At 36.2% G+C, this 24,911-nt stretch overlaps 1 protein-coding gene across 3 annotated transcripts; it reads left to right on the top strand.

Annotated features, from left to right (window-relative positions):
* Positions 1-12: 12 nt before the first annotated feature.
* PANK3 (pantothenate kinase 3) lies at positions 13-24,604 on the top strand. 3 transcript variants are annotated; one of them, XM_059174256.1, is made up of 7 exons: positions 13-329; positions 9,344-9,696; positions 12,188-12,441; positions 14,458-14,634; positions 15,334-15,457; positions 17,159-17,284; positions 18,230-24,604. In XM_059174256.1, exons 1-7 carry the CDS (start codon positions 302-304, stop codon positions 18,278-18,280), a joined length of 1,113 nt encoding a protein of 370 aa, XP_059030239.1. In that variant the 5' UTR covers positions 13-301; the 3' UTR covers positions 18,281-24,604. The 3 variants fall into 3 exon arrangements, with proteins under 3 accessions (XP_059030239.1, XP_059030240.1, XP_059030241.1); XM_059174257.1 differs by lacking the exons at positions 9,344-9,696; positions 12,188-12,441 and having other exon boundaries at positions 21-329; XM_059174258.1 differs by lacking the exons at positions 13-329; positions 12,188-12,441 and having other exon boundaries at positions 9,539-9,696.
* The last annotated feature ends 307 nt before the right edge of the window (positions 24,605-24,911 follow it).

Genomic DNA, 24,911 nt, shown 5'->3' with positions numbered 1-24,911 from the left:
CGGCGGCGGCTCGGGGGACCGGGGCCTTTTGTTTGGAGCGGCTGCGGGGGGGCCCCGGAGCGGCGAAGCCGGCGGCCTTCCCCAGCTCGCTCGGTCCCGGCACACCCTCTCCGGGGGTGGGGAGGCCGCCCCTGGGCCGGGCCTTGCCTCAGGCGCCGCCGCCCCGCCCTAGGCCCGCCCCGCCCGGCCTGAGGGGAGGAACCGGCTGGGCCTTCCCGCGCGGCCCAGGCAGCTCCAGAGTCGCCGGCGCTACCTGCGTGCTCCGGGCCCGAACCTGCCCCTGGTTCCTTCCGCAGACGCCATGAAGATCAAGGATGCCAAGAAACCCTGTAAGATGAGGGCTTGGGGCCGCCGGGTTGGGAGAGCACTTTGGGCCCCGTGTGGAAGCGCCTTAACGGAGCGACCTCGTTCCCGGCCTGTCGCTGGTCGCCGGCGCCCTGCACGGGATGGGGGCGCAAGGACCATTTCAGCCTCGGGATGGAGCCTTCGTCTCCATCCTCCTGTGCGCGCGTGACGAACGCCTGCCGCCCCCTGGCCCTTTCCTCCCACTTCCTCCTCGAGATCTGGGACGCGCTTGGGGGGAATTTTTGATTCGGTTTGCCTTTGCCAGGCAAGGCTAGAGCTACCAGTCCACTCCCCCAGCTTCCTCTGAAGTCGGGTTGAAAACGGGTGTCATTTGCGTGGGGGCATTTGCCACCTTTTTCTTTTTTCTTTCACTAATTGTTGTGCTTCCCGCTTGTGTCCTTGAAATACCGGTGTGTTCCTGGGAGTTGTCACTGCTGTTAAAATTAGAATCTTTTTCAAACGCGTCTGTAACCTACCAGTGGGTAATTGCCTTGGCCTGTTTTTTGTTTAGAATAACAACTAGGTCGTGTTTGCTTAAAAGAAGAGACAAACAAAAAAGATAAAAATCACGGGTATTCCCGCCACTCAGAGCTCACCACTATTAATACTTTGTTAGATGTTCTTATTAGAGGTTTTTCTACGACTGTTTTTGTACGTGCTTTTTAATAAAACATTCTTCGCGTGTTTTAAAAGAGATCAGCTTTCCTTTCCTTTTTATTAGGAGCCTTTTAAAAACCTTTTACTCCTGTGAATAGCTTATTTAACCACTCATCGTGATTTTCATACTTAGTAAGTGTATTCTCCCAGAGGAACCAGGAATGTGGGGAACCATGCTTATCTTACGATTGTATTGGTATTTAACAATTTTTAATGTCTTCATGTGATCTTAGAGTTCTAAGAAATCTATAAAAAGGGAGCATTGACACCTTCCCTTCTGGCTCTTGAGCGTTCTTGAAACCAACTCACCAGGAAGGCAACATACCAAAGCACTTTGAAAACGACTAATTGTTATTTAAATGTGAGATAATTCGGTCTTAATTTTACAGTTGAGGGAGTTGAATTTATTTAGCCTCAGAGTAACTTTTTTCCAAGGCTGTACCAACCAACTCTGTGCTAATGAGGTTCCCTCATACTCCAGTGTTTTTTCTGCACCCAAAGGGATTGGTCAGTCCAAATACTTAGAGAAGAAAACCTTTCTGATTTGGGGGGGGTTTATCTGCCTGCTGAAAAAAAATTTTTTTTAATTTTTAAAATATCCTGTGGTAACTAGAGTTCTTGTTCAAGGAGCCTATAAAATAGTGATGTGAAGGTTTAAATAAATAACAGTACTGTAAAACCACTTATAATTGTTTTATATTTGCTGAATTACTAATCTTGAACAGATGCAGGCATGTAAAACACTTGGACATCTTCCCTTAACACATACATTTTCCCTGCTTGTCTTAGAACTTCCATTTAGGAGGCGCCTGGGTGGCTCAGTGAGTTAAAGCCTCTGCCTTCAGCCCAGGTCATGATCCCAGGGTCCTGAGATCGAGCCCCGCATCGGCCTCTCTGCTCAGTGCAGAGCCTGCTTCTCTCTCTCTCTCTTTCTCTCTCTCTCTCTCTCTGCCTGCCTCTCTGCCTACTTGTGTTCTCTGTCAAATAAATAAAATCTTTTAAAAAAAAAAAAAAAGAACTTACATTTAGTAAAGTAAGTTTAACTATGACAAGCTCATATGCAGACTCTTATTGACGGTATTTTCTTTTTTTTCCATGACAGTAATATGATTTGTTAGATTTGGTCACACTTGTAATCAGATATGGATGCCACCTCTGTAAAAGGTGTTTCCGCAAAGATATAAAGTTTTATTAAATAAACTTTACGTTGAGAAAAGAGTGCCTTTTTAAAAAAAATTTTTTTTTTTTTTTAAGGATTTGTGTATTTGAGACAGTGCACAAGTGGGGGAAGAGGGAGAAGCAGATTTCCCTGCTGCAGAGCTGGGAGCCTGATGCAGGGTTCCATCCCAGGACCTTGAGATCATGACCTGGGCTGAAAGTAGATGCTTGATCAACTGAGCTGCTCAGGTGCCCCAAGAACACCTTTCTTTTTTTTTAAGTTACTTGCTATTACATTATGAGGCTATTAATGATGAAAGAGTCATGTTGAAACACTAGTCAGTTAATAGGATTTAGAAGTCTAAAGTAACATTTCCTGTTATGTGTAAAAGATGATACTACTGCTTCATTAGTTCTTTATATGAAAAGTAAAGAACATCTTGTTTTTGTGAGGGAAGTTATTTCCATTGTAAATAATAAACATACGTAACTGGAGAGTGTTATTTCTAATATTTTTAGGAATATTAACACTCAGATTACCTAAAAATATATTTGTGTTGTTTTTGAGTAGTTGGGTAGGTTTGTGGGGTTGTTTCGTGATTATAAATTTAGTGAGCACTTCAATATGTGTAAGGCTTTATCTTTACATGCATTTGCATTACATGCAAAGCAAGTAGCTTTGGCTTCACACTTTCTTACCTTCCCCTGAGTGTTAGAACATTGTTTTTAGATACATCACTAAGATATTAGGAGGTTATAAATCAAATGCACGTATTTAATCAGAAAATAAGAAAAGGAAATAGTTTCATCTGCTGGACTGTATAATAAAAGTAAAAGGTTAGCATTGGAAGTACGTGTTAATTCAACTCCAAAGGAAGGATGAAGTCAAACATTAACCTAGTAAAAAATTTTTCCTTGTGAAAGTATGGAAACCTGAAAAATGGCAGTGTTTGTTTGCTTTACCTTTACTTAAATATTTCACAGTGCTTAAATATTAGATACTAAAAAGCCAAACAATTATGGGTTCCTTTGTACCTCAGCTGATGAGATGTCTTAAGGTATGTTCAACCTTTGTTTTGCTTACCTTTGTGGCATGGAGCCTAATTAACACGATGATACTAAAAGACACATTTTTTAATTTGATAAGATGAAGGTTTTTGAGTCTCTGCTTTGCTAACCCAGGCTGTTACCTAAAGCTTTTGTCAAGAGCAGAGAGAATTATATGGCATATGTGCCTTTGCTTCTGTATAATCTGATTGGCCTGTTTGTACATTGAATCATTACTTAAGAATCTTTACTTCCATGAGCACGTAGGTGGCTCATTTGTTTAAACATCTGACTCTTGATCTCAGGGTTGTGAGTTCAAGCCCCATGTTGGGCTCCATGCTGGGTGTGGAGCATACTTCAAAAAAAAAAAATTGTCCCTTCCAGTTGATAATGAAGTACAGTTGAATGTGATAGTTTCTAGTATTCCCTTGGATGTACCTAATTTACCAAAGGAAAAAGAAATATTTACCTAACACTCTTCTAAGGAATTATGATACTGAAGGTGTGAAGATGGTTATTTTCTTAGTCTATTTCAAAACACCAGCATTTTTAGTTGGAATGATTATCAGGAAGAGCAAAATTAATGGCAATGGAATTTACCTGTGCGCATGCCCATTTTAGAATTTTGTATCTTAAAATAATCTACTAATGTTTTAAACATTTTCATCATTTGGCCCCTCTTTCTGCTAAAGAATTAAATCTGGCATAGGATCCCTTTGGGCTGAAATCTTCATGGAGCCAGTAGCAGTTAAACAGTTCTTTAATGTTTCTCCCCCACCCCTTCACATCTAGCAGGACACCAAACTCTTATAAGATATTTTGTTAGAAATCAACAGTTTGCCCTGTGGCAAGGTATCTTCTGCTAGATATCAAGGGGATTGGACTTGGCAGGTTTCTTCACACACAGTCTACCTGGTAAGAAAGATAAAATTCTTGGTAGCACATTATGCTTATGGTAGTTCTGGATGTTTTGTTACCGATGGGGAGCTGACAGCTCTGTTAGGTTCAGCTGGGAAACAGAATAGGAGTTGTTACTTTTTTTTGAAGCCAAATAGATTCTAGAAAAGTCTGGAGAAGGCAGTGCATATTTCCCATCATCAAAAGTACTCATTTGTATTTATGAAGTGTGTATTTTACTTTTTAAATGTGTGTTTTGGTTCATTATTTTCACCTTGGCAGTAGAGAGTTTTATTATCAAAGAATAAAAAATGTTGACGTTATATGCAGTAAGTAGCCTGCTTATTATGTGCTGGTGACCGACCTTTAACCTGTCTCGGCTAGAAGCAACAAAACTATAGGTATAGATGCTTGCCTGATTTTTTAGGAAACTTGGTATTTTTCTTAACCTCATGATCTATTAGTGGACCTGTGGTTGTACTTAATAACCTTTTTTATAGTTCCCTCATATTTAGAATTGTAAATAAAGTTTGAGCTCCATGTCCCTTCCCCTTCCTGTTTTGGTGACAAAATATTTTTTTTTTTAATGTACTAGAAAATGTAAAGATCAGTAATCAGACTACTTACTAAATGATAGAAGTAGATCATAATTAAGAATTTGTGTTTTCTGTGAGACACACCTTACTGGTTCAGTCAGTAGAGCATGGGACTCTTGAACTCACGGTGTGAGTTCGAGCCCCATGGTGGGTATACAGAGTGCCTAAAAATAAAATTAAAAATTTAATTTTTCCTTTTTTTCAAGTTCCAAAGAGGCTTTAGTATATACAGAGTGGGGAGAGGGGCCAGTCCTTCTTGGCTGCTTCTTACCCCTGGCTGCCAGGACATTGCTCATTTCCTCTCTTTCCTCTTGGCACAGATATATGTCACCACCCTTTTCTTGATGAACTTGGGGGCGCACTTATCCTTGGAGACCTTGTGCATTCTGCTCATCTGGGGTGACATGGCATACGTGGGATCATCTGAGACCACACAAACTTGGTGTGCTTGGTGAGGCGCCCATGGCTGTGCCTCAGTTTGCTCGAGCCATGGCTTTTCCTCCTCCATGGCTTCCATGGGAGAGGGTCCCCATACTTTTTTAATGTGATTTTTTTTTTCTCCCCCTCTGGCTTAAAGAAATGAATTCCAGAACTCTGCTGAGTTAAATGTCTCACTGTGCCAAAGGTGGCTGTTAACCAACTTTTTTCTTTGGAGTCACTGGCAAGGCTGACTTCTTTCAATCCCTACCTTCCTGATTTTAAGAAGAAAATTGTCATAATTGAAATTTACTAAGAAATAGAAAGCACATGTCATGTTCTAGTTTGCACATGATTACTGAGAAATTCGACTACAATATAGCATCTTTAGTTACCCTTCCCTTAAGAACAGACGGCACTAAAAGAACAAATGTGTGTCATATGCTAGATGTGAGATGAGTTTGGGCTTTTTGCATTCTTAATTTTAAAAACTGACCTCTGTAGTCAATAACTGTTAAAGAAATCATACAGCTTTTCCAATTTAATTTGCAGTTTTTTTCATAGAACCTTCTGTTCCTGTAGTCCAGTCTACAAAAGTGGGTCACACAAAGATTTCAAGTTGAATGGGAATACTGTTTTATGAGTTCATGGTGGTTGTTGGTGGTCATTTTTATTTATTTATTTATTTTTTATTTTATTTTAGAGAGAGAGAGAGAATCATCACTCAGACTCCCCACTAAGCGCAGAGCCCAATGCTGGGCTCAGTCACGACCTTGAGATCATGATCTGAGCTGAAACCAAGAGTCAGTTAACTGACTGAACCACCCAGGCTGGTGGTTGTTATTCCTTGAGTGTTACATGTCATAACATATCTTAGAGTATTCTTCAGTAATTAATGTAACTTAAAAGAAACGAGGGATTTGATATACTGTAGTAATAAAACATAGCTTTGTTTACAAATTTAAAAACTTTCTGTGTGGAGTTTTCTTTTTCAGATAGGACAAGCTTGGTTGTTTCATGCAAATATATCAACAAAAGGCTCCCCCCCCCCTTTTTTTATTATTATTTTAAGATACTATGTATTTGTTAGAGAGAGCACATGCCCAAGCACAGGGAGCGCAGGCAAAGTAGGCAAAGGAGAAGCAGGCTCCCTGCTGAGCAAGAAGCCTGGTGCAGGATGTGATCCCAGGAGTCTGGCTAGGATCATGACCTGAGAGCCAAAGGCAGATGCTTAACCAACTGAGCCACCCAGGCATCCCTCAACAAAAGCCTTTTAAAAGAAGTAGTGGAAGGTTTTGTTTTTTTTTCCTTATCAATTTAACTATAATTATATCTAAGCAGTAGTTTTCTCTGAGAAAGAACTAGTTAATACTTTTGAGTACCCTAGATCTCACAAACAGGATTTCATTCAGTGAGCCTTTCTCTTGCCTACTCCACAGTTAGGTATTAGAATTGGCCCTTGACCTTTGGACTCAAAAACCTTGGTGCTCCTGCATAGCTTTAGAAAAGTAGAAAATTTATTACTCTCCAGTATTTAATCTGTAAACTTCAGATAATCTTCCTAGTCTGTAAGGTCCTTTTGAAAATTAATTTATGTTTTCATGTAAGAATTAAAAGTTCTTGGGGTGCCTTGGTGGCTCAGTGGGTTAAGCCTCTGCCTTCAGCTCAGGTCATGATCCCAGGGTCCTGGGATGGAGCCCCTTATCAGGCTCTCTGCTCAGGGGGGAGCCTGCTTCCCCATCCCTCTCTGCCTGCCTCTCTGCCTCTCTGTCAAATAAATAAATAAAATCTTAAAAAAAAAAAAAAAAAAAGAATTAAAAGGTCTTAACATAAATGTTAAGTAAGGTTCTTTTGAAACTTAATTTATGTTTTCGTGTAAGAATTAAAAGTTATTCGCCTGGGTGGCTCAGTGGGTTAAGCCTCTGCCTTTGGCTCAGGTCATGATCTCAGGGTCCTGGGATAGAGCCCTGTATCGCGCTCTCTGCTCAGCGGGGAGCCTGCTTCCTCCTCCTCTCTCTGCCTGCCTCTCTGCCTACTTGTGATCTCTGTCTGTCAAATAAATAAAATCTTAAAAAAAAAAAAAAGTTCTTCACATAAACGTTAATTGGGTTTTTTTCTTTCAAGAACAGCAGTTTTCACATATTTATAAACCTGGGAGCAGACAGGGACTTATGACTGAAAATAAAAATATCATGAACTTTGAACCTGGTAATATTTGCAGCATTATAGTTTGCTCTGAAGTAATATTTTTATTTGTATATTTTGACACCTGACAAAAACATAGAAAGGAAAACTATAAACTTAGAATAGTTTTTAAAGTATTTTTAATTTTGGAAAATAAAGGTTTTTGGCTTAATAAATCTTACCTTGTAGAAATTCTTCTATCCCAAAATGCACTTTATGTGGAACAGTGATTTGCATACCTGTCCCCATGAAATCTAGAATCAAACATCAACAAATAAGAGAAATCGGGCTCCTGGGTGGCTCAGTGTCTGCCTTTGGCTCAGGACATGGTATCAGGGTCCTGGTATGGAGCCCCATGTCAGGCTCTGTGCTCAGCAAGGTGTCTGCTTTTCCCTCTCCCTCTTCCCTTCTCCACTCTCCCCCCCCCTTTTCTTTTTCAAATAAATAAAATCTTAAAAATAATTTCAGTTATACCAGTAGCATTCCTATGTTTTATCTAATGTCCACTGAAAAGTGTCCTAATTATGATTGGGAAAACTCTGGAGGTATCTCTGATTTATTGGATCAGTAGAGGTACTCCATATTGTTTTTTCTTTCAACGGGTTGTTCAAGCAAACAGTTGCTGTAAATTTCACCTCTATAACTGTTAGTATTGCTGCTTGCTACTAGGGATTTAAAAATTAAGAAAATTTAGTCTGTTTCTTTAATATTTTACTTGCTTATAAAAATCTATAGGTGACACAAAAATGTTATGCCTGTTTCGGATCTTATTGCCCCTCAGATTATAGTCTTAAGTCATTTTTTTTTTTTTAAGAAGTTTCTTTTTTTTTTTTTTTTTTTAAGAAGTTAATTTTTTAATACTCTTCAGTGTAGATCTGGAAACCCAATCTGGAAATTGGGTTTCAAATACAAATACAAGTGATCTTTTAAAAAAAAAAAGACGAGTGAACTATTTCTCCAAGAGAAGATAATGAGAACTACTCCTTCCTCATTACATAAATTCTGAAATAGGGAAATATATAGAATCTTTTCTTGTTGAATTGTATGAGCCTGGTTTCTAATAGTCACATATTTCAAATAAAATATTAATATTTAAGAAACAGATTTTGGAGGGAGCTAGTTTTCCTTGACAACTTAGACATAACTGTTAAATACATTTTGTTCTGAAGTATTCTGTAGTGTGTCTATCTTTTTTTTTTTATTATTTATTTGACAGAGATCACAACTAGAGAGGGAGGCAGAGAGACAGAGGAGGAAGCAGGTCCCGTTCCCCCCCCCCGCTGAGCAGAGAGCCTGATAACGAACGGGGCTTGATTCTAGAGGCTTTAACCCACTGAGCCACCCACGCACCTGTAATGTGTATATCTTAAGTATTAAATTATTCTTGAGTCTCTATCATTTTGTTTAAGATCCCAGAGAATAGAAACAGACCTTAAAAAACTAGTTTAAGAAAATTTAATTTAATGGCTTTTCCAAAGTTCCGTAAGTACAGTTAGTGAAAAAGCACCAGGTTCCAAACCTAAATGATATAACTGCCTGCCCAAATGTGCCTAAGTAGACATATCTTCAACATTAACAGCTAATTTTATTACCTAGGTGTACCAAAGAAATATAATGTTTAATGAGCAAAGACTAAGATTTCTTTTTAAGGAGGTACTTTTTCCCTTGGGTTGCTTGAAGTAATTATAGGCCAATTTTATTACATTAAAATCTTATTAGAAACATTACCAAGCCATAGGTGATGACCTATTTATTAAAACAAAATTGGTCCAAATTTTTCTTGCTCCCTTGGGGCATATGGTAAGTATTTAATAAATGAAAAGGAATACCTACCTGACCAGGGAAAAGGTCCTGGGCCTTTGTTACAGGTTTTTAGAAAACATATAAAATAATACTTTGAAGGGGAAAAGTTTGAGTTCCATATAGAAAAAGCATCTAACCCCTGACTGCATAATTCAGGATATATGATGTTTGTGGATAATTAACTAGCTCCTAATTTGCATTTCTAGAGTTGATATATATGTATGTTTTTTTATCCACAGCTTTCCCATGGTTTGGCATGGACATTGGGGGGACTCTAGTAAAGCTCTCATACTTTGAACCTATTGATATCACAGCAGAGGAAGAGCAAGAAGAAGTTGAGAGCTTAAAAAGTATCCGGAAATATTTGACTTCTAATGTAGCATATGGATCCACTGGTATTCGGGATGTACATCTTGAACTGAAGGATTTAACACTTTTTGGGCGAAGAGGGAACTTGCACTTTATCAGATTTCCAACCCACGACCTGCCTACTTTTATTCAAATGGGAAGAGATAAAAACTTCTCAACATTACACACGGTGCTATGTGCTACAGGAGGTGGTGCTTATAAGTTTGAAGAAGATTTTCGCACAGTAGGTATCTTACTCAAAACCCAAAATTGATACCCATTCTCTCTCTCTCATTTTTTTTTTTAAAGATTTCTTTATTTGAGAGAGAGTGTGTGGCGGGAGGGGTGGGGATGAGAAGCCAAGGGAGAGGGACTAGCAGACTCTGCACTGAGCAGGGAGCCCATCGTGGGGCTCGCTCTCACAACCTTGAGATCATGGCCTGAGCCAAAACCAAGAGTTGGACTCTGAACCCACTTAGCCACCCAGGCACCCCCTCTTTAATTTTTAAAATACAAGGCTGTTTATATCTAGCATGCTTCCTAGATTAGTTCCCCATGCTGGATATGGAGGAAGTATGTATTCATGACCAGCTTTTCACTTGCAGTCCTTAATTACTACCTTTATAGGCTGAATAGAAATTGTCCAGATTTGGGCTTATTGTCCATAATATTTGGTAAAACCTGCTAAGTTTAGGGACTACTATAAAGCTACAGTAAAAGGGTCAATGTCAGTGAATTTGGTGGTATACAAAGCCAAATATAAGTGATGTTTGAATTATTTTTACTATTATTGCATTGCCCTGTGTTTGCATTGCTTTTATGTATTATCCATATAGTACTTTCTCCCAGGGCCATCTCTTTCCCTGCCCACCGCCCCACCAAAAAAATAAATAAATCTGCTGAAGCCAGTGTCTTTTGATTAAGTAGACATTGAGAGTCCCCATTACCCCTTTTTTCTGGTTTTATCCACCAGCCTTACCATGTTCCTATCTCAAAGGGGGTCATTTGGATATGGCAAGAGGACTATGTAAACACTGATCTACTGGGGTTTGTCAAGCTTCTAGTCCTTTCCATTAGAATAAAGATTAGAATGTTGGCATTTGGGGCTACTAAAATTTGTTTTCTTTGAAAATATGCATGTAAACCATTTAATTTCTTAAGTTTTGTTAATAGAACATAAGTGATTTATATGGCTCACATAAGTGAGACCCTTAAATTATGGGATAGTTTAAAAGTCTAAATTTGTATTCAACTTGTTAAGTAATTTTAACATAAATTTCGTAAATTTGAGACTAGTTTGCTTGAACATGTGATATTTAGTGTTTGCCAGAATTCTTACCAGAAGTGGCATCTTAGAAGCCAGCTTTTACCTGCCCATTGAAGTATCAATATTTTCTTTTTTTTTTTTCTTCTTTTTAAGGGGGGTGTGTGTGTGTGCGTGTGTTTTAATGTATTAGAGCATGAACAGGGGAAGGAGCAGAGGGAGAGGCAGACTCCATGCTGAGCAGGAGCCCATACACAGGGCTCAGTCCCATCCTGAGCTGAAGGCCAACACTTAACTGACTAAGCCACCCAAGTGCCCCAGTAGTATCAGTATTATCTAGTGATGAAGTTCTGTAATAACTGTTAATAACTCAATCATTTATTAAGCTAATACTTGAGCACTTAGCATGTGTCTGGTATTAGGCTAGACACAGAACTCAGCTGGGAATAAGACACAGTCTTAGCTTTGAAAGAGTGCAATACCTAGACCGCACAGAACAGTGGGTTACAAGTAAAGGTACAGTGTGTTATAATTAATAGTATTGCTATGAAAAGCAGGGTCATGGGAACACCAGAGTAGTATTACCTAACAAGTTGTGGAGAACAAAAGTTTCCCAGAGGAAGTGATCTCTAAGCTGAGATCTTTTTTACAAATAGTTTATAATACATTCTTTACTAACCTGAAATGACTTTAATAATTTCAAACTAGTTACCCAAACTATAATATAGAGACAGGAAATGAAGGTATTTAGAAAATGGGTAGATTCTCTGGTATGATCACATGAGAGGGCATAATGAGATAGTTAGATGCTGGCCCTTAAACATAAATTCACCATGAATTCTAAACCCACAAATGCTGGTAGATTCATACGGTATGTTTTAGGAGAATCTTGTACCATAAATGGTGTTGCTGTTTGTGACATAATATTTGGGAAAATTCCAAGCAGTAAAAACGTCTGTTACTTTCTCAGTTTAAATGGTGGTTGCATTCCTAGCAAATTTAGCATATATATATTAAAGCCAGATGAAGAATACTTTGTGCTTCCATAGGCTCGGATAATTACAAACAAATTTCCTTGCTGCTGCCTTAAAAAATGTCTGTCAGAATGCTCAAAGATTAGGCAAGAATGGGATAATTTGTTGTTTTTGCACAGCTGCCCTACCCATTGCAGGTATCTGGCATCCCAAGTCCTTCCCACTGTATGTTAGTTTGGTCCTGTTCTCCTCTCCATCTTAGTGAAAACTGAAATATCCCTAAAAATTCCCAGAATGTATCCAGAGGTAATACCACCATCGCTGAGAATCTCTGGACTAAGAGATTCTGACATGAAACAAAACAAGTGAAAATGTATGGGTCATAGATGATTTTGAAGTTTTATAAAGTACATGAAAATTATACAGTGCATTTGAGTCAGATATTTTGAATACTGTCCCTTGTTCACTTTATAAAACTTCTATGGTGTTTTTTATAGATTGGAAACCTCCACCTGCACAAACTGGATGAACTTGACTGCCTTGTAAAGGGCTTGCTGTATATAGATTCTGTCAGTTTCAATGGACAAGCAGAGTGCTATTATTTTGCTAATGCCTCAGAACCTGAGCGATGCCAAAAGATGCCTTTTAACCTGGATGATCCCTATCCACTGCTGATAGTGAACATTGGTTCAGGAGTCAGTATTTTAGCAGTCCATTCCAAAGACAACTATAAACGAGTAACCGGGACAAGGTAGTGACCTTTCTGTTCTTATTGCAGCATTCATGTTGTTTTATACACAGAAGTTGTGAAATCATCTTAATGCTAGCCTCTAAGGTACATTTGTGCAGTAGCAGAAAATGTAGATATGTAAGTATAAGTTAGAGTGTTACAAATAATATGCTTTATAAAGTATGTATGTAAAGACTCAAACTAAAATAATTAAATATTTATATTTGCTTGACATCAGTTGGCATCAAAATTTCCATAATTGTAAGAGGGAATTTTTATCTGGAATGATTCCAATGACTTTCTCTTTTCCAAAGCATTCATTCCTCTCCTTGTTTTTTCCTGTCATATAGATCTGTTTAAGCCTGAAGTTTGCCACTGGTCAGCTTACATGCTGGTTAGATTAGATTCACATTTAAGTGGGCAACATTGTAATAATTCTTTTTTTCTTTAAGATTTATTTTATTTATTTGAGAGAGTGGGGGGTGGGAGTAGAGGGAGAGAGAGAATCTCAAGCTGACTTCCATCTGAGCAGGGAGCCCCATGCAGGGCTCAGTCTCATTACCCTGAGATCATTACCTGAGCTGAAATCAACAATCAGATGCTCAACCAAGTGAAATAATTCTTACAAGATCAATTTAACATAAGCTCATTATGGGATAACATGGATCTTTTAAATATCCCTTAAGATTTTCTATAATGCCTGAAATATTATTGTGAAATGAAGTTTTATAATTGTTTTTATGATTCTGATACATGTACTTGATCAGCTTTTAAGGATAGAAACGGGGGCTACTGGGTTGGCTCAGTCGTTAAGCCTCTAACTTTGGCTCAGGTCATGATCCCAGGATCCTGGGATTGAGCCCTGCATTGGGCTCCCTGCCCAGCGGGAAGCCTGCTTCTCCATCTCCCACTCATCTTGCTTGTTTCCCTCTCTTGCTGTGTTTCTCTCTGTCAAGTAAAATAAAATCTTTTAGAAAGACGGGGGTGAAACTCCTCTAATTGTTTGAGGAAGAAAGATTTGGGGGTTTATGAAAAAAACTCATTTCTGTTTTAAAGTAGTACTTTATTAAAGTGATACTTAAATTTTTTTGTTTTAAGTAAATTCTAACCCATGTTGGGTCCAAGACTCAAGACCCTGATATCAAGAGTCATGTGCTCTACCAACTCAGCTGGTCAGGCACCAAAAGGCACTTAAATTTAATTAGTATTTTATCTCTCTGGTGGCTAAAAATCTACCTTTACTGTAACTCTGAGCCAAAGAATTACAGGGAAATATTGCCTATTTCAATTAATTCTAAAAGAAATTCAGTCCATTAACTAAATTCTAGCAGTGATCAGGGATATATGGAATCTGTTAGAAATTTAGGAGAGACTGGGGAGCAAAGGTTTTTATTTTAGGGATTAGAGGGGCATGATTTCATTTTAATCAGCATATCCAAAAGAATAATAGAAACAAGTAAATTTTTGTCATCAACATATTGACCAACCTAACATAAGTTTTCTCACCATGCTCATTTCTGGGTTATTTCAAATGCTAATGTGTCACATTGAATTGATTTCAGCTATGTCAGACCAAGTAAGTAGGCCTTTCACTAAATCCTTTCCTGGAAACCATTTATTCTTTGGAGTTAAAAGTTTTCTCCTTTTAATTCATATGGTACTAATTTTTAACACTTACTGCTTTTTCCCCCCACCTGTAAAAGCAGTTTTTACATGTTTTTAGCAGTTTTTAGCAGTTACTAAGTTTAAGGAATTGGGTAATGATATTAGAAGTTAATCTCTGCCTTTTTGTTGCTATCACCAACTGATTCCCCCGCCCCCCACCCAGCCCTTGCTTTTTTATTCTTCCATCTGACAAGTTTGGTTTGGCATTTTTCTTATCTTCATTATGTTGATATTTCAGCGCTTGACATTAGCAGTGTTTATTAATTATATGGATATTAATTATATGGATATTCAACCTTTTTACTCTGGAGGAAGAATACAATGTGTAAATGTAACTTACTTAGTGTTCTTTTCTTTTTTTTTTTTTTAAAGCCTTGGAGGGGGTACCTTTCTGGGTTTATGCTGTTTGTTGACTGGCTGTGAAAGTTTTGAAGAGGCTCTTGAAATGGCATCCAAAGGTGACAGCACCCAAGCTGACAAGCTGGTCCGTGACATTTACGGAGGAGATTATGAAAGATTCGGTCTGCCAGGTTGGGCTGTAGCATCTAGGTAAGTTTAGTATTTATATTATAATTAAAGTTGTTTATTTAGTTTTTAGAAGGCAACATATTAGGAAGTTGTTGGGGGCTTACTCTTACCCACATTAGGTTCCAAGTTTTGAACATTCATGTAGTTTAAAAATAAGATCCACATTAAGGGGGCACCTGGGTGGCTCAGCTGGTTCAGCTTCTACCTTCAGCTCAGATCTTGATCTCAGGGTCTTGGGATTGAGTTCTGCATTCTGCAGCTCCCCAGCAAGTCTGCTTCTCCCTCTACGTCTGATCTCTCTCGCTTTTGCTCGCTCTCAATAAATAAGTAAAATCTTCAAAAAAAAAAAGAAAAAAATACGTACATTAAGAAGTCAGTAGACAATATATCCTAGTCTCTCTGCCAGCTTCCCTCTCTACCTCCCTCCTTTTCTGTCTGTCTCTCTCTCTCCCTCCTTCCCTCCCTCCCCCTTCTCTTCCTTTACCTCTCACCCTCCTACCCTTCCTCCTTACTGACAGCCTCTTGGTATTTTATTGTGTGAATTTATCCGAGTTTGAGGGTGCTTTCCAGTATTGTGCTATGTGTAGTTAAGTGGGTCAGTCAGTAACCTTGTTATATACCTTATTTTGTACTTGTGTAAATTTATCTGTAGGATAAATTCCAAAAATATATGAAATGTTGCTTATAATCAACAGAATTTTGTTTTTCATTTCTCTGCAGTTTTGGGAATATGATTTATAAGGAGAAGCGAGAATCTGTCAGTAAAGAAGATCTAGCAAGAGCTACTTTAGTTACTATCACGAATAACATTGGTTCTGTGGCACGAATGTGTGCTGTTAATGAGGTAAAAAAAAGTAACTTTTCGAAAAATGTGGATTGGAGCTTCCTGTACATGCAGCAGGGCTTCTTTGTGTTCCTTAAGGAGGCCTATAGAATTGAGATCTCTTTTAAATCCCAAAGCTCATTAGCTGTATATGCCATGTGCACCTAATTGTTACGTTACTTTTAAAGAAAGTAGCAGATAATTCAAATTGGAAATAGAAAAAAGAAATACTTACATTTTCAAATTTATCTAGAAACTTTTTCAGAAATATACAACCTAAATTTCTTGAAGATAGAAAAGAAAAATCTTTCCAAACAGGATGGTTCTGAAGTAACTAATTATTGAAAAGGGTGTTTTTTGCTGTTAATGTTAAATTTGATTGGTGAGGTGCTTAGAAGTTTTCTTATTGCCTTTGGCTTCTTTACAGTGCTGCCTTGTTGCATATGGATCAAGCAGCATTGTACAGGGCTATGAAGGCATTGAGACTTGTTCTTCACCTGAACTTTGAATGATGTATACTTAACGAAAAGCATGTACTCCTATATTTACTTTCATTGTTGGGTTATTTTTATTTGAAGGAGATTATATATATAATTCTGCCTTCAGGGGTGCCTGGGTGGCTCAGTGGGTTAAGCCGCTGCCTTCAGCTCAGGTCATGATCTCAGAGTCCTGGGATCGAGTCCTGCATTGGGCTCTCTGCTCAGCAGAGAGCCTGCTTCCCTCTCTCTCTCTGCCTGCCTCTCCATCTACTTGTGATTTCTCTCTGTCAAATAAATAAATAAAATTTAAAAAAAAAAAAAAAGAAAAGAAAAGAAAAAGAATTCTGCCTTCATGTAATAGATGTATTTACCTATTTAATTTTTGTAAATATCAGATACTTAAAATGAATTGGGAATTTTGCGTTTTGAGGAAACCCTTCATTTGTTCCTTCATTTATTCATGAAGTATTTTATAGAGTACCATATGCCAGGCATTGTTCTAGGCACTTGGGATACATTGGTGAAAAAAAAACAAAGGTCTGTGACTTTATGCAACTTTATCCATTCTAGTGATATAATAAATTTTTAGTGTGTATTTGGTGATAAATGCTATTTTTTTAAAAAGAAAATCATTAAATAAGATGGGAGAATAGACCAGCAGAAACAAACTGCTGAGTAATTGGATTGTTGAAGGAAGGCTTTATTGAAAACGTAACCCTTGGATAAATACTGAAAGGAGGTGAGATAATCAGCATGCAGATATTTGGGGAAAGAGAGGCTCCAGCAGAGAACATCTGTGAAAAGACCCAAATTAATTCTTTGGAATTATTCTATTTAAATCCAGGATTCTAAGTTTCTCAATAACAGTGTAGTAAGTTAGCTAAGGGAGCCATTAGCAGATGTTTTAACCCAAGTTTAGGGAATATTTCACTTTGGGGGGCTGACAATAATCTGGAACCTTTTTTCTTTGCCCTATAGATCTAGATTTTCACCAGCCACTCGACAATAATTAAGGGCCATAGTTTACAATAACCAAACACAGTATGCAAAAATATATGCTCAAAAGTTCAGTATTTTATTGTGAGTAGAAAGATTGAAACACCAGTTCCTCCGTATAAGATTTCCTTCAAGTTATCTACGGAACCAAATTAGTGAGTGGAATCTTAAAGTAGAGATTTTCTATATTATAAATTCTACTTGATAATTTTTATTTCAACTCATTTTCTTTGTTCTTTTCTTGTAGAAAATAAACCGAGTTGTCTTTGTTGGGAACTTTTTACGTGTCAATACTCTCTCAATGAAACTTTTGGCATATGCACTGGATTATTGGTCAAAAGGTCAACTGAAAGCATTGTTTCTAGAGCATGAGGTATGATAGGAAAATAATGCTTTGTGAATTTTAACAGCATGCAGCATACAGGTTTCATATGTTGCTTCTTAGTGTGTACTCATAAATATAAAACTATGATTTACCTAAATAGTATATTGAGTCTCTCATTTCAGTTTGAGTTGGGGGGATAGGGTTTACTGTAACCTGGTAGGCATCCCATTAACATGGAGTTTCCTACTTCCTCTGACCAAGAGAGAGTGATATTAGATCTTGTGAACTCTTTAGTTATTGGGGCTGCTTGTGTACTTAGTTAAATTGTATTCTTTTCTCTTTTTTTCTCCCCTGAGATAACAAATGTGTACACCACAAAAATAAATAGTTTAGCAGTGAAAATTCTCCTTAATCCCCCCACCACAACCTCACCCCCTACCTCCAGAGGGACCACTGTTAAAATTTTGGAGCTCATTCTTTAGGACTTTTTTCGTGTTCGATCATTACATCCGGTTATTCTGGTCTGAAATTGTCAGTTCATATAGTGGTTTGGATTAAGTCAATTTACCTTGAATTGTTTTGTTTCTGGTCAGATGGACATATTAATAATTCTGATAACACAGAGTCAGAGTATTCTCTTGTGTTTATGTTTCATTGTCACTGCTCTCTCTATGGTGTACTGCTGTGCAGGCTCCACATGCCGTGCTGGATGCCAGGAGAGTGGCAGATGGAACAAAAAGAATTGTATTGAAGAAAGAGGAGAGGGGCTCAGAATTGTAGTAATGGCTCTCTGTAGAAGCTTTTCAGTGTCTGTAAGCCATACTTTAAAATTATGTATTTCATGTTTTTCAAATACTAGCTTACAACACAAATAGGTTTCTGAATAAGAATTCTTAAATAGATCATATATAAATATCTGTTCCTAATAGTTGTTTATATCATGTGCTAATTTAAAAGCTGAACTGTATTAATAATTGTTTTAAAATTATGCAGGGATACTTTGGAGCAGTTGGTGCACTTCTTGGACTGCCAAATTTCAGCTAAAAGGCATCAGGTTATTCTCTACTGATAAATGTCATCCATGAGGAACTGAAAACCAGAGGCATCATTACTGCATTATTTGTCACTGGGAACCAAAGGATAACAGAGTAGCGCTATTCCTGTTAATTTTTAAATGTCAAGATGGTAAGCTGCCAGAAGTTGCCATATTAAAAGAAGGAGCTTGGTAACATATGAAGTATTTCTCATTGAAATGCTTTCCCTTCTGTATATATCCAGTGTTAAATCCTTAAAATGCAATACAGCCTCTGATTATTGAGCTTCCTCTCAGAAGATTTTCCTATTTATTTTATGTAGCCAACTATTTCAGTACTGTATGCTCAAACACAAATTTTAAAGTCTCTGAAATGTTTAGCTCCTGAAGATAATTGGATCTGAATATTTGTTATAACTGTGTTCTTACGTGTCTTGGTTACTAGTAAATGGGCAGTAACATACCCTGTATCAAACTTACTGAAATGGCTATCAAAGATGATTGTTTTGATGTGATTGTAGAAATGGTAAGGCAGTATGAATTACTTATTATTGCAGTTTTCTTAAAATTTCTCCCACCAAAAAAGCATGTTAATGTGATCTTTTCCCAAAGTATAAGCTCTTTCAAATGCCATAATTTAATTGAAATACTATTGTTAAATATTAGCCTGAATTTTAAGATGAGTCCTAGAAAATCACATAATTGGTGATAATTGCACTTTCTGTATTTTATGTTAATCATTATATTTTTAAAATGTTTTGTAATTTTTAATTACAATTAATTTTAATTACTAATTAATTATAATTAGAGACTTAATTACTTATTTGAAAATCCATTTAATGAGGTCCCAGGACTATACTAATAGAATATGGTTTGTGTGCATTGATAGAGACCTGTGCTCTTTCCGTACCACATTATCTTGAGCCTGAACTTAGTCATTTCTCTTTAATTAGGTCTGAAACTTCAAATTCAAATTCATTATTATGAATAGCAGCAAAAATCACACTTATTCTAAAGAGATCTCTTGGAAATCTGAAAGATGAGCTGTTTCGAAACTGTAGGGGTCTGAGGGCAGTATTGCAGAATTAGGAAAGGATCAGTGTTTTATACATTCTGGTAATAAAGGCAATATAGTTCCAGAATTTGTAAATCTTTTTGCCTTGGAATTTGTGCTCCATTTTGAAGTCATTTTTCATAAGGTTACTAATTTTTTTCAGATATTTACTTTGGCAGTAACTTTTTTGGAGGTCTAGTTCAGCAAAATTGTTCAAACCTGTTACTTAATTGGTTTAAGAAGTAGACTTGGGAAAAATTCACCTCCTTAAATTACTAGTAAGTGTGGATATGCCTTGAAGAGCTTAAAAATTGTTTACAGGAAGAAAGAAGTATTAATATGTTTTTATGGAACATAATTTTGCTCCATAAAGAACAGTTTGCATAGAGGTGCTTGATAAAGACATTTCTCCTTATAGTTTTCAAGTTTCATGATTAGATGTTTAAAATTCTGTTTTATTTATCTAAAAGCATGAAGGTATGAATAATAGGAGTGAATATTCAGAGGGAAAAGCATGTAAAGTAATTTTTTAGAATTTAAAATATTTGGAACTTGGAATTCATGTCAGGTCAGTAAGTCACTTTGAAAACCTACAATGACTAAATGTTTGTTACTTTTATGTTTCCATTGTTATGGCTAGATATCTCTGTCACTACAAAAAGCCATGTGTTCAGTTTATTTTAAAATTTTGTGATTTGGACATTTGAACAAAACGCTTTTGTTTTTAAATGACAATTTCATGTTCATGGCAAACTGTATTAGCAGCCATAGCATGGGGCTATCTTTAAGAAAGAAACAGAATGGTCGGAGTCCATGTAAGTTAATTTGACAGTGCTTTGGTTAATTTGAGACGTAATTCATACTTTATGTCCTTTGAAACTGAAGTTACCTGTTAAAATGCATATACAGTGAACAACCATTTCACCACTTTTGTTCTTGGCTGTTCTCATGTATAGTCAAGAATTACTGGAATAATAATTGTGAATACAGAGTTGTGATAAAGACTGCCAAGATTTTAGTTTTTTATTACAGTCTCACAAAATTCTTTATAAGCATACAGAGGTAAACAGATTTAGTTCTTAGCCCAATCAGCGTAATGCCTCAAAGTTCTATAACAGAAATAGACTACAGTTTAAGAACATGAAGTGTAAGCCATATGTAATTTTACATTTTCTAGTAGGCATATTTAAAAAGTAAAAAGGAGGAGGTGAAAATCATTTTGATTATATATTTCTATTTAACCCAGTATATCTGGTATGTCACCATTTCAACATACAATCGCTATAAAAAGTTATTTAGGAGATACTGTATTTTTTTTTCAACTTTGTCTTTAAAACCAGTGTATATTTAAACAGGACACACCTCAGTTTAGGCTAACCACATTCCAAGTTCTCAAGAGCCATGTTTGGATAGTGGCTCCTGTACTAGACAGTGTGGTCCAGAACTAGCTCTTAAAAATGAACACTATTGCATATCCATTAAAACTTTATGAATATTAAAAATAAAACTATGAATAAGGGCTTTTTAAAGAATTTTTGAGAGGTGATATGGGAAGTGTTATTTTTTATGAGAAAATATGGGAACTTTTTTTTTTTTAATACAAAAGGAGATAAAGAAGTAGCTCATTTGGGCTAGTCTATTTTACACAGACTAGCTGTATTTCTGACCAATCCAAAAATGTCTTACTTTGGATCCCGCCATTTTATCATACTGTGTATCATTTTTCCAGTGATACTGATAAAGTTGCCCAGGACCCATCCTGACTGGCATCAGCAATCTCTAAAATGTCGGTTTTCTTCACTGAAGCAAATACGATGATTCCAGTGACTTAAATTCCCCCAACCTTATCTAATTGAACTTTGAGAAGACAATTTTAAAGGACTAAAAAGAGACCCTTTTAATTCTTGAATTCTGTACACAGAATCTTCTTTATAACTTTTGGATTTAATTTCCATTCTTTAGAAGTGGTAAAATACTTTCAGATACAAAGAGCACTCTCAGGTTGTCTTGGGCTTGATGAAGAACACAAGGTCTAGAACTTTGCACCACCAACACCCCCCTCCCAAAAAAAAATGTCTGCCTTTTAACTAGAGACATTTAGAGTTAATGGTGTTCAATTCTATACCCAGTTTCCCCAAAGGCATAATATTAGACTGGCTTGCCTGTCAACATGGGTATTCCTTTTTCAGCTACTCTGAATAGGTGGCCTCTTCATTTGGGTTAAGTCAGTGCCATTGCCAGTAATATACATGGCCATTGACAGTCTTTCAAGAGGTTCAGAGTCTGCCAAATTATTAGACTCTGTAAAGATTCTTGAGTTTTTTCCTTTGCATGCAAATGTGATTACTGTATTTTAGGTACTAGTTCCTGAAAGTCCCATTTCTGTAAGAAAAATGATGCAGCTAAAGGGAATGGTTTTCCTCTATATCCGATGTAACTTTTGCCTTGTAAGAGCAGTCTGTCACATCTTGCCTTTCTAAGGTTGCATTCTTTGCGGAAAGCTTAGGAAGGCAATAGTTCCAGATATCCTTTATAACCACTCTGCTTTCTATATGCAAAAAATGTTGTATTTTGTAGTGTATCTTTTTTTTCTGTTGAGCACTTTATGCTTTTTAGTCTATTGCATTTGAGAAAACATAGTTTAGAAATCCTTTCTTATTTAAAGCCATGTAAAAACTGTTTAAAGGATAATCAGAAATAAATGAGTGTGCTTTATTTAGCATTTAACTCACTGTTTTGTAGTATGTATAAGCAAAATACTAGAAATATATTCCCTTTTTGTAATACTCTTTGACCTTATTTAATTAAGATGATTTACCAGAAAATGTCATTGATGTCCTATTTTCCTAATAAGTTTATTAAATGTGGGTTTTATTCTAATACCGAAGGAATTCACCCAACTTTATGTTATCAGATAACCTCAGAAAATAATGTGCTTTATCTGTATTACTGCCTGTTTTCAATATTTAAGTTAGTAGTGGTCTTATAATTTTTACTGAGCCTAATAATCAAAGACCAAAAGACGTAATTTTTTTTTCTTCCTTTTAAGGTATTTTTAATAGTCCAATAAAAATGATGGTGGTATAAAAAGTAAATCACCCCAGCTTTTTGACCATATCTAAAATTCTGAGCAGTTTCCACTTCCAAAAAGACTTCTCAGAGAAGTCTCTATTGCTTGTGTATTCAGTGGATGTGGGATCATAACTTGGTATTATATTAGAAATAGTGCCAGCCACTGGTCTAAATTCTTTGAATGTTATTTTCTTTCATTGTAAAATGAGGGAAGTGATTTATTACAATGGGAAATGACTCCGTTATCATCAGGATCCTGAAAAAAGTTTCTCCATTCATGGCTGCATTTGGAAAGATTAAAATGTTCAGATATGTTATGTCCTGTTTTGGCGTTAATTTGATTTGTATATGTTGATAGAGGCACTAGATTCTGGATTCTCACCAAGCCAGTAGAATGGTATTAGTTATTCTCTCGTAATGCTATGTTCTTGCCTATGGTGGCCAAGTAGTTAAAGTAATATGAGGGGTTTTATATATATTATTAAAGAGTGTGTATGTGGGTGTGTCCACTTGAATCTGTGGAAGTATCTGGAATTTTTATTGTGTTAACTTTAAAATTATGTGGACATTATTACAGCTTTTCCATTGTACAAAAGGAAACATCCTGGTAGGTTCATGTATGTTTGAATAGTAGTTATATTTGGATTTTTAGTGGCCCTTTTCTTTAAGCTGTTCTTCTTTCTGGTCATTTTAAGTAGGAACAGATACGGAATAAACCCCTTCAGGAATTATTTACTGCTTTTGTCAAACACATTTTGTAAAGAAATTTATAAAACAATTCTAATTACCTTCAAGTGAATTGAAATATCATGTATTCTAGTCATTTACATCAAATACAAAGACCTGAAATACTTTTATCCTTAGAATTGAGGATAAAAAGACTGTATGTGGTTCTGACATTCCTAGCTTATTAAAATAAATGTACCAGTGAGTTGATACTGGGACTTCAAGTACTAAATAGTTGTGCTGAATGATGTGTTTGAGGGGAAATAAATTTTTTTTTTCCTTAAGAAAAAAAATCTAGAAGTCTTTATATTCTAGCTCTTTGGGTAAAGAGATTATTTTTCTTTTAAATTTTCAGTCATTTTGCTGCAGCTGCCACTAATTTTGTGTTTAAAAGAACTAATGAGGAATATATTTTTCAAAGGAGTAAATGAAGTTAAAATTCAAGGTTTTGAATTTATAAAATATGCAACTGAATTTCCATTCTAAGATATTGCTGACTTTTTTTTTTTGCTAATAACATCTTTCATTCATTACATGGCTTACAGTTTCAGTAGCTTTCAAAGAAAACATTTGAGCTTTTACATAATTTGTAAAGTATACATAAATAATGCAAATAGTTTAAGATTATTTTAGCTTTACGTTGTATATCTGAATCATGGACATCATACCTGGCACAGTTAGTAGTGATTGCAGATCAGCCATTTTTAAATTTACAATTTTTTTCTGAGATGCCCCTTTTAGTTTGCAAACTTTTGTTTAGAAAGAAAAGGTAACTTTATACACCTAACATCAGTATCTTAGTTTCTTTGTCCCAAATACAATTAATGGAATTAGGATGTAAGTCCTGTTAAGACGGTTTTATTATTTTTTTTATACATTGTATGCTTTCCCTTTTTTTTTTGAAACTACATTGAGACTTCGACTTTTTAACTGAAGTTGAATGGCATTTGTCTTAATCCTGCCCAGTTATTGACCAAATCATATCTAGATGTTTGTATGTTTTAATTTTATTTATACAGGCCATTTCAGTTTAAGTTGCCTTATTCTGTTGCATTGTTCTTGTCAAGTCTAAGCTTTGTCATGTTGGAATTCTTTGAACACTGAATCTGTGATGTAAAAATGTATGATGTGTTACAAATTTTATTCATAATAAACTAACTTATAGCCTATTGTAACCTATAAAACATTTCTTGTAAATTGTCTAGTTTATTTTTTCATTTATGTACATTTTCTTATGTAAATTTTTAAAATACTCGTTGTGGCCTGTTCTATAAACATTCCTGTGCTCTTCTCTTTAATGCTTATTTGCATGAAAGAAACTTGGGTTTTGCTTGTTTGTATTGGATGGCCATTAAGCCAACTTCAGTACTCTCTGCCTTTCCTGTAGTTCAACTTTTTCTAGATTTGTTCATATTCTAAATAAATGTTAAAATCATTCTTTTTATTTCCTACTTTTCAAATAAATTCTCTAAGTTGTTTAATATATGTGTATCTTTTTATTATTTCATTTTATATATTGTATTCCCACATTTTCACTCTGATTAAATTTTTAACTGAGATTACCTACAGTAGAATGTAAACTCTGAGAACAAGAACATGGCACAGCCTTAAATCTGTTGCCAGTAGTTGGCACAGAGAAGGCATTCAGTAAATAAATACTTGCTGAGTGAATTAATTGTAGAGTGTCCTTATCTAGTCTGCCTGTGTAAGACAGAATTATAGTTTTTCCCCACCTTCTGATTCCCAGAAAGCATATTAAGTTCTTCTTACATACAAACCTTCATGAAATA

Source organism: Mustela lutreola, chromosome 5 (assembly GCF_030435805.1).
Source record: "Mustela lutreola isolate mMusLut2 chromosome 5, mMusLut2.pri, whole genome shotgun sequence".
Taxonomy (NCBI): Eukaryota; Metazoa; Chordata; class Mammalia; order Carnivora; family Mustelidae; genus Mustela; species Mustela lutreola.
The sequence above is the reverse complement of the archived record's forward strand: the minus strand, read 5'-3'. Positions and strand labels throughout refer to the sequence as shown.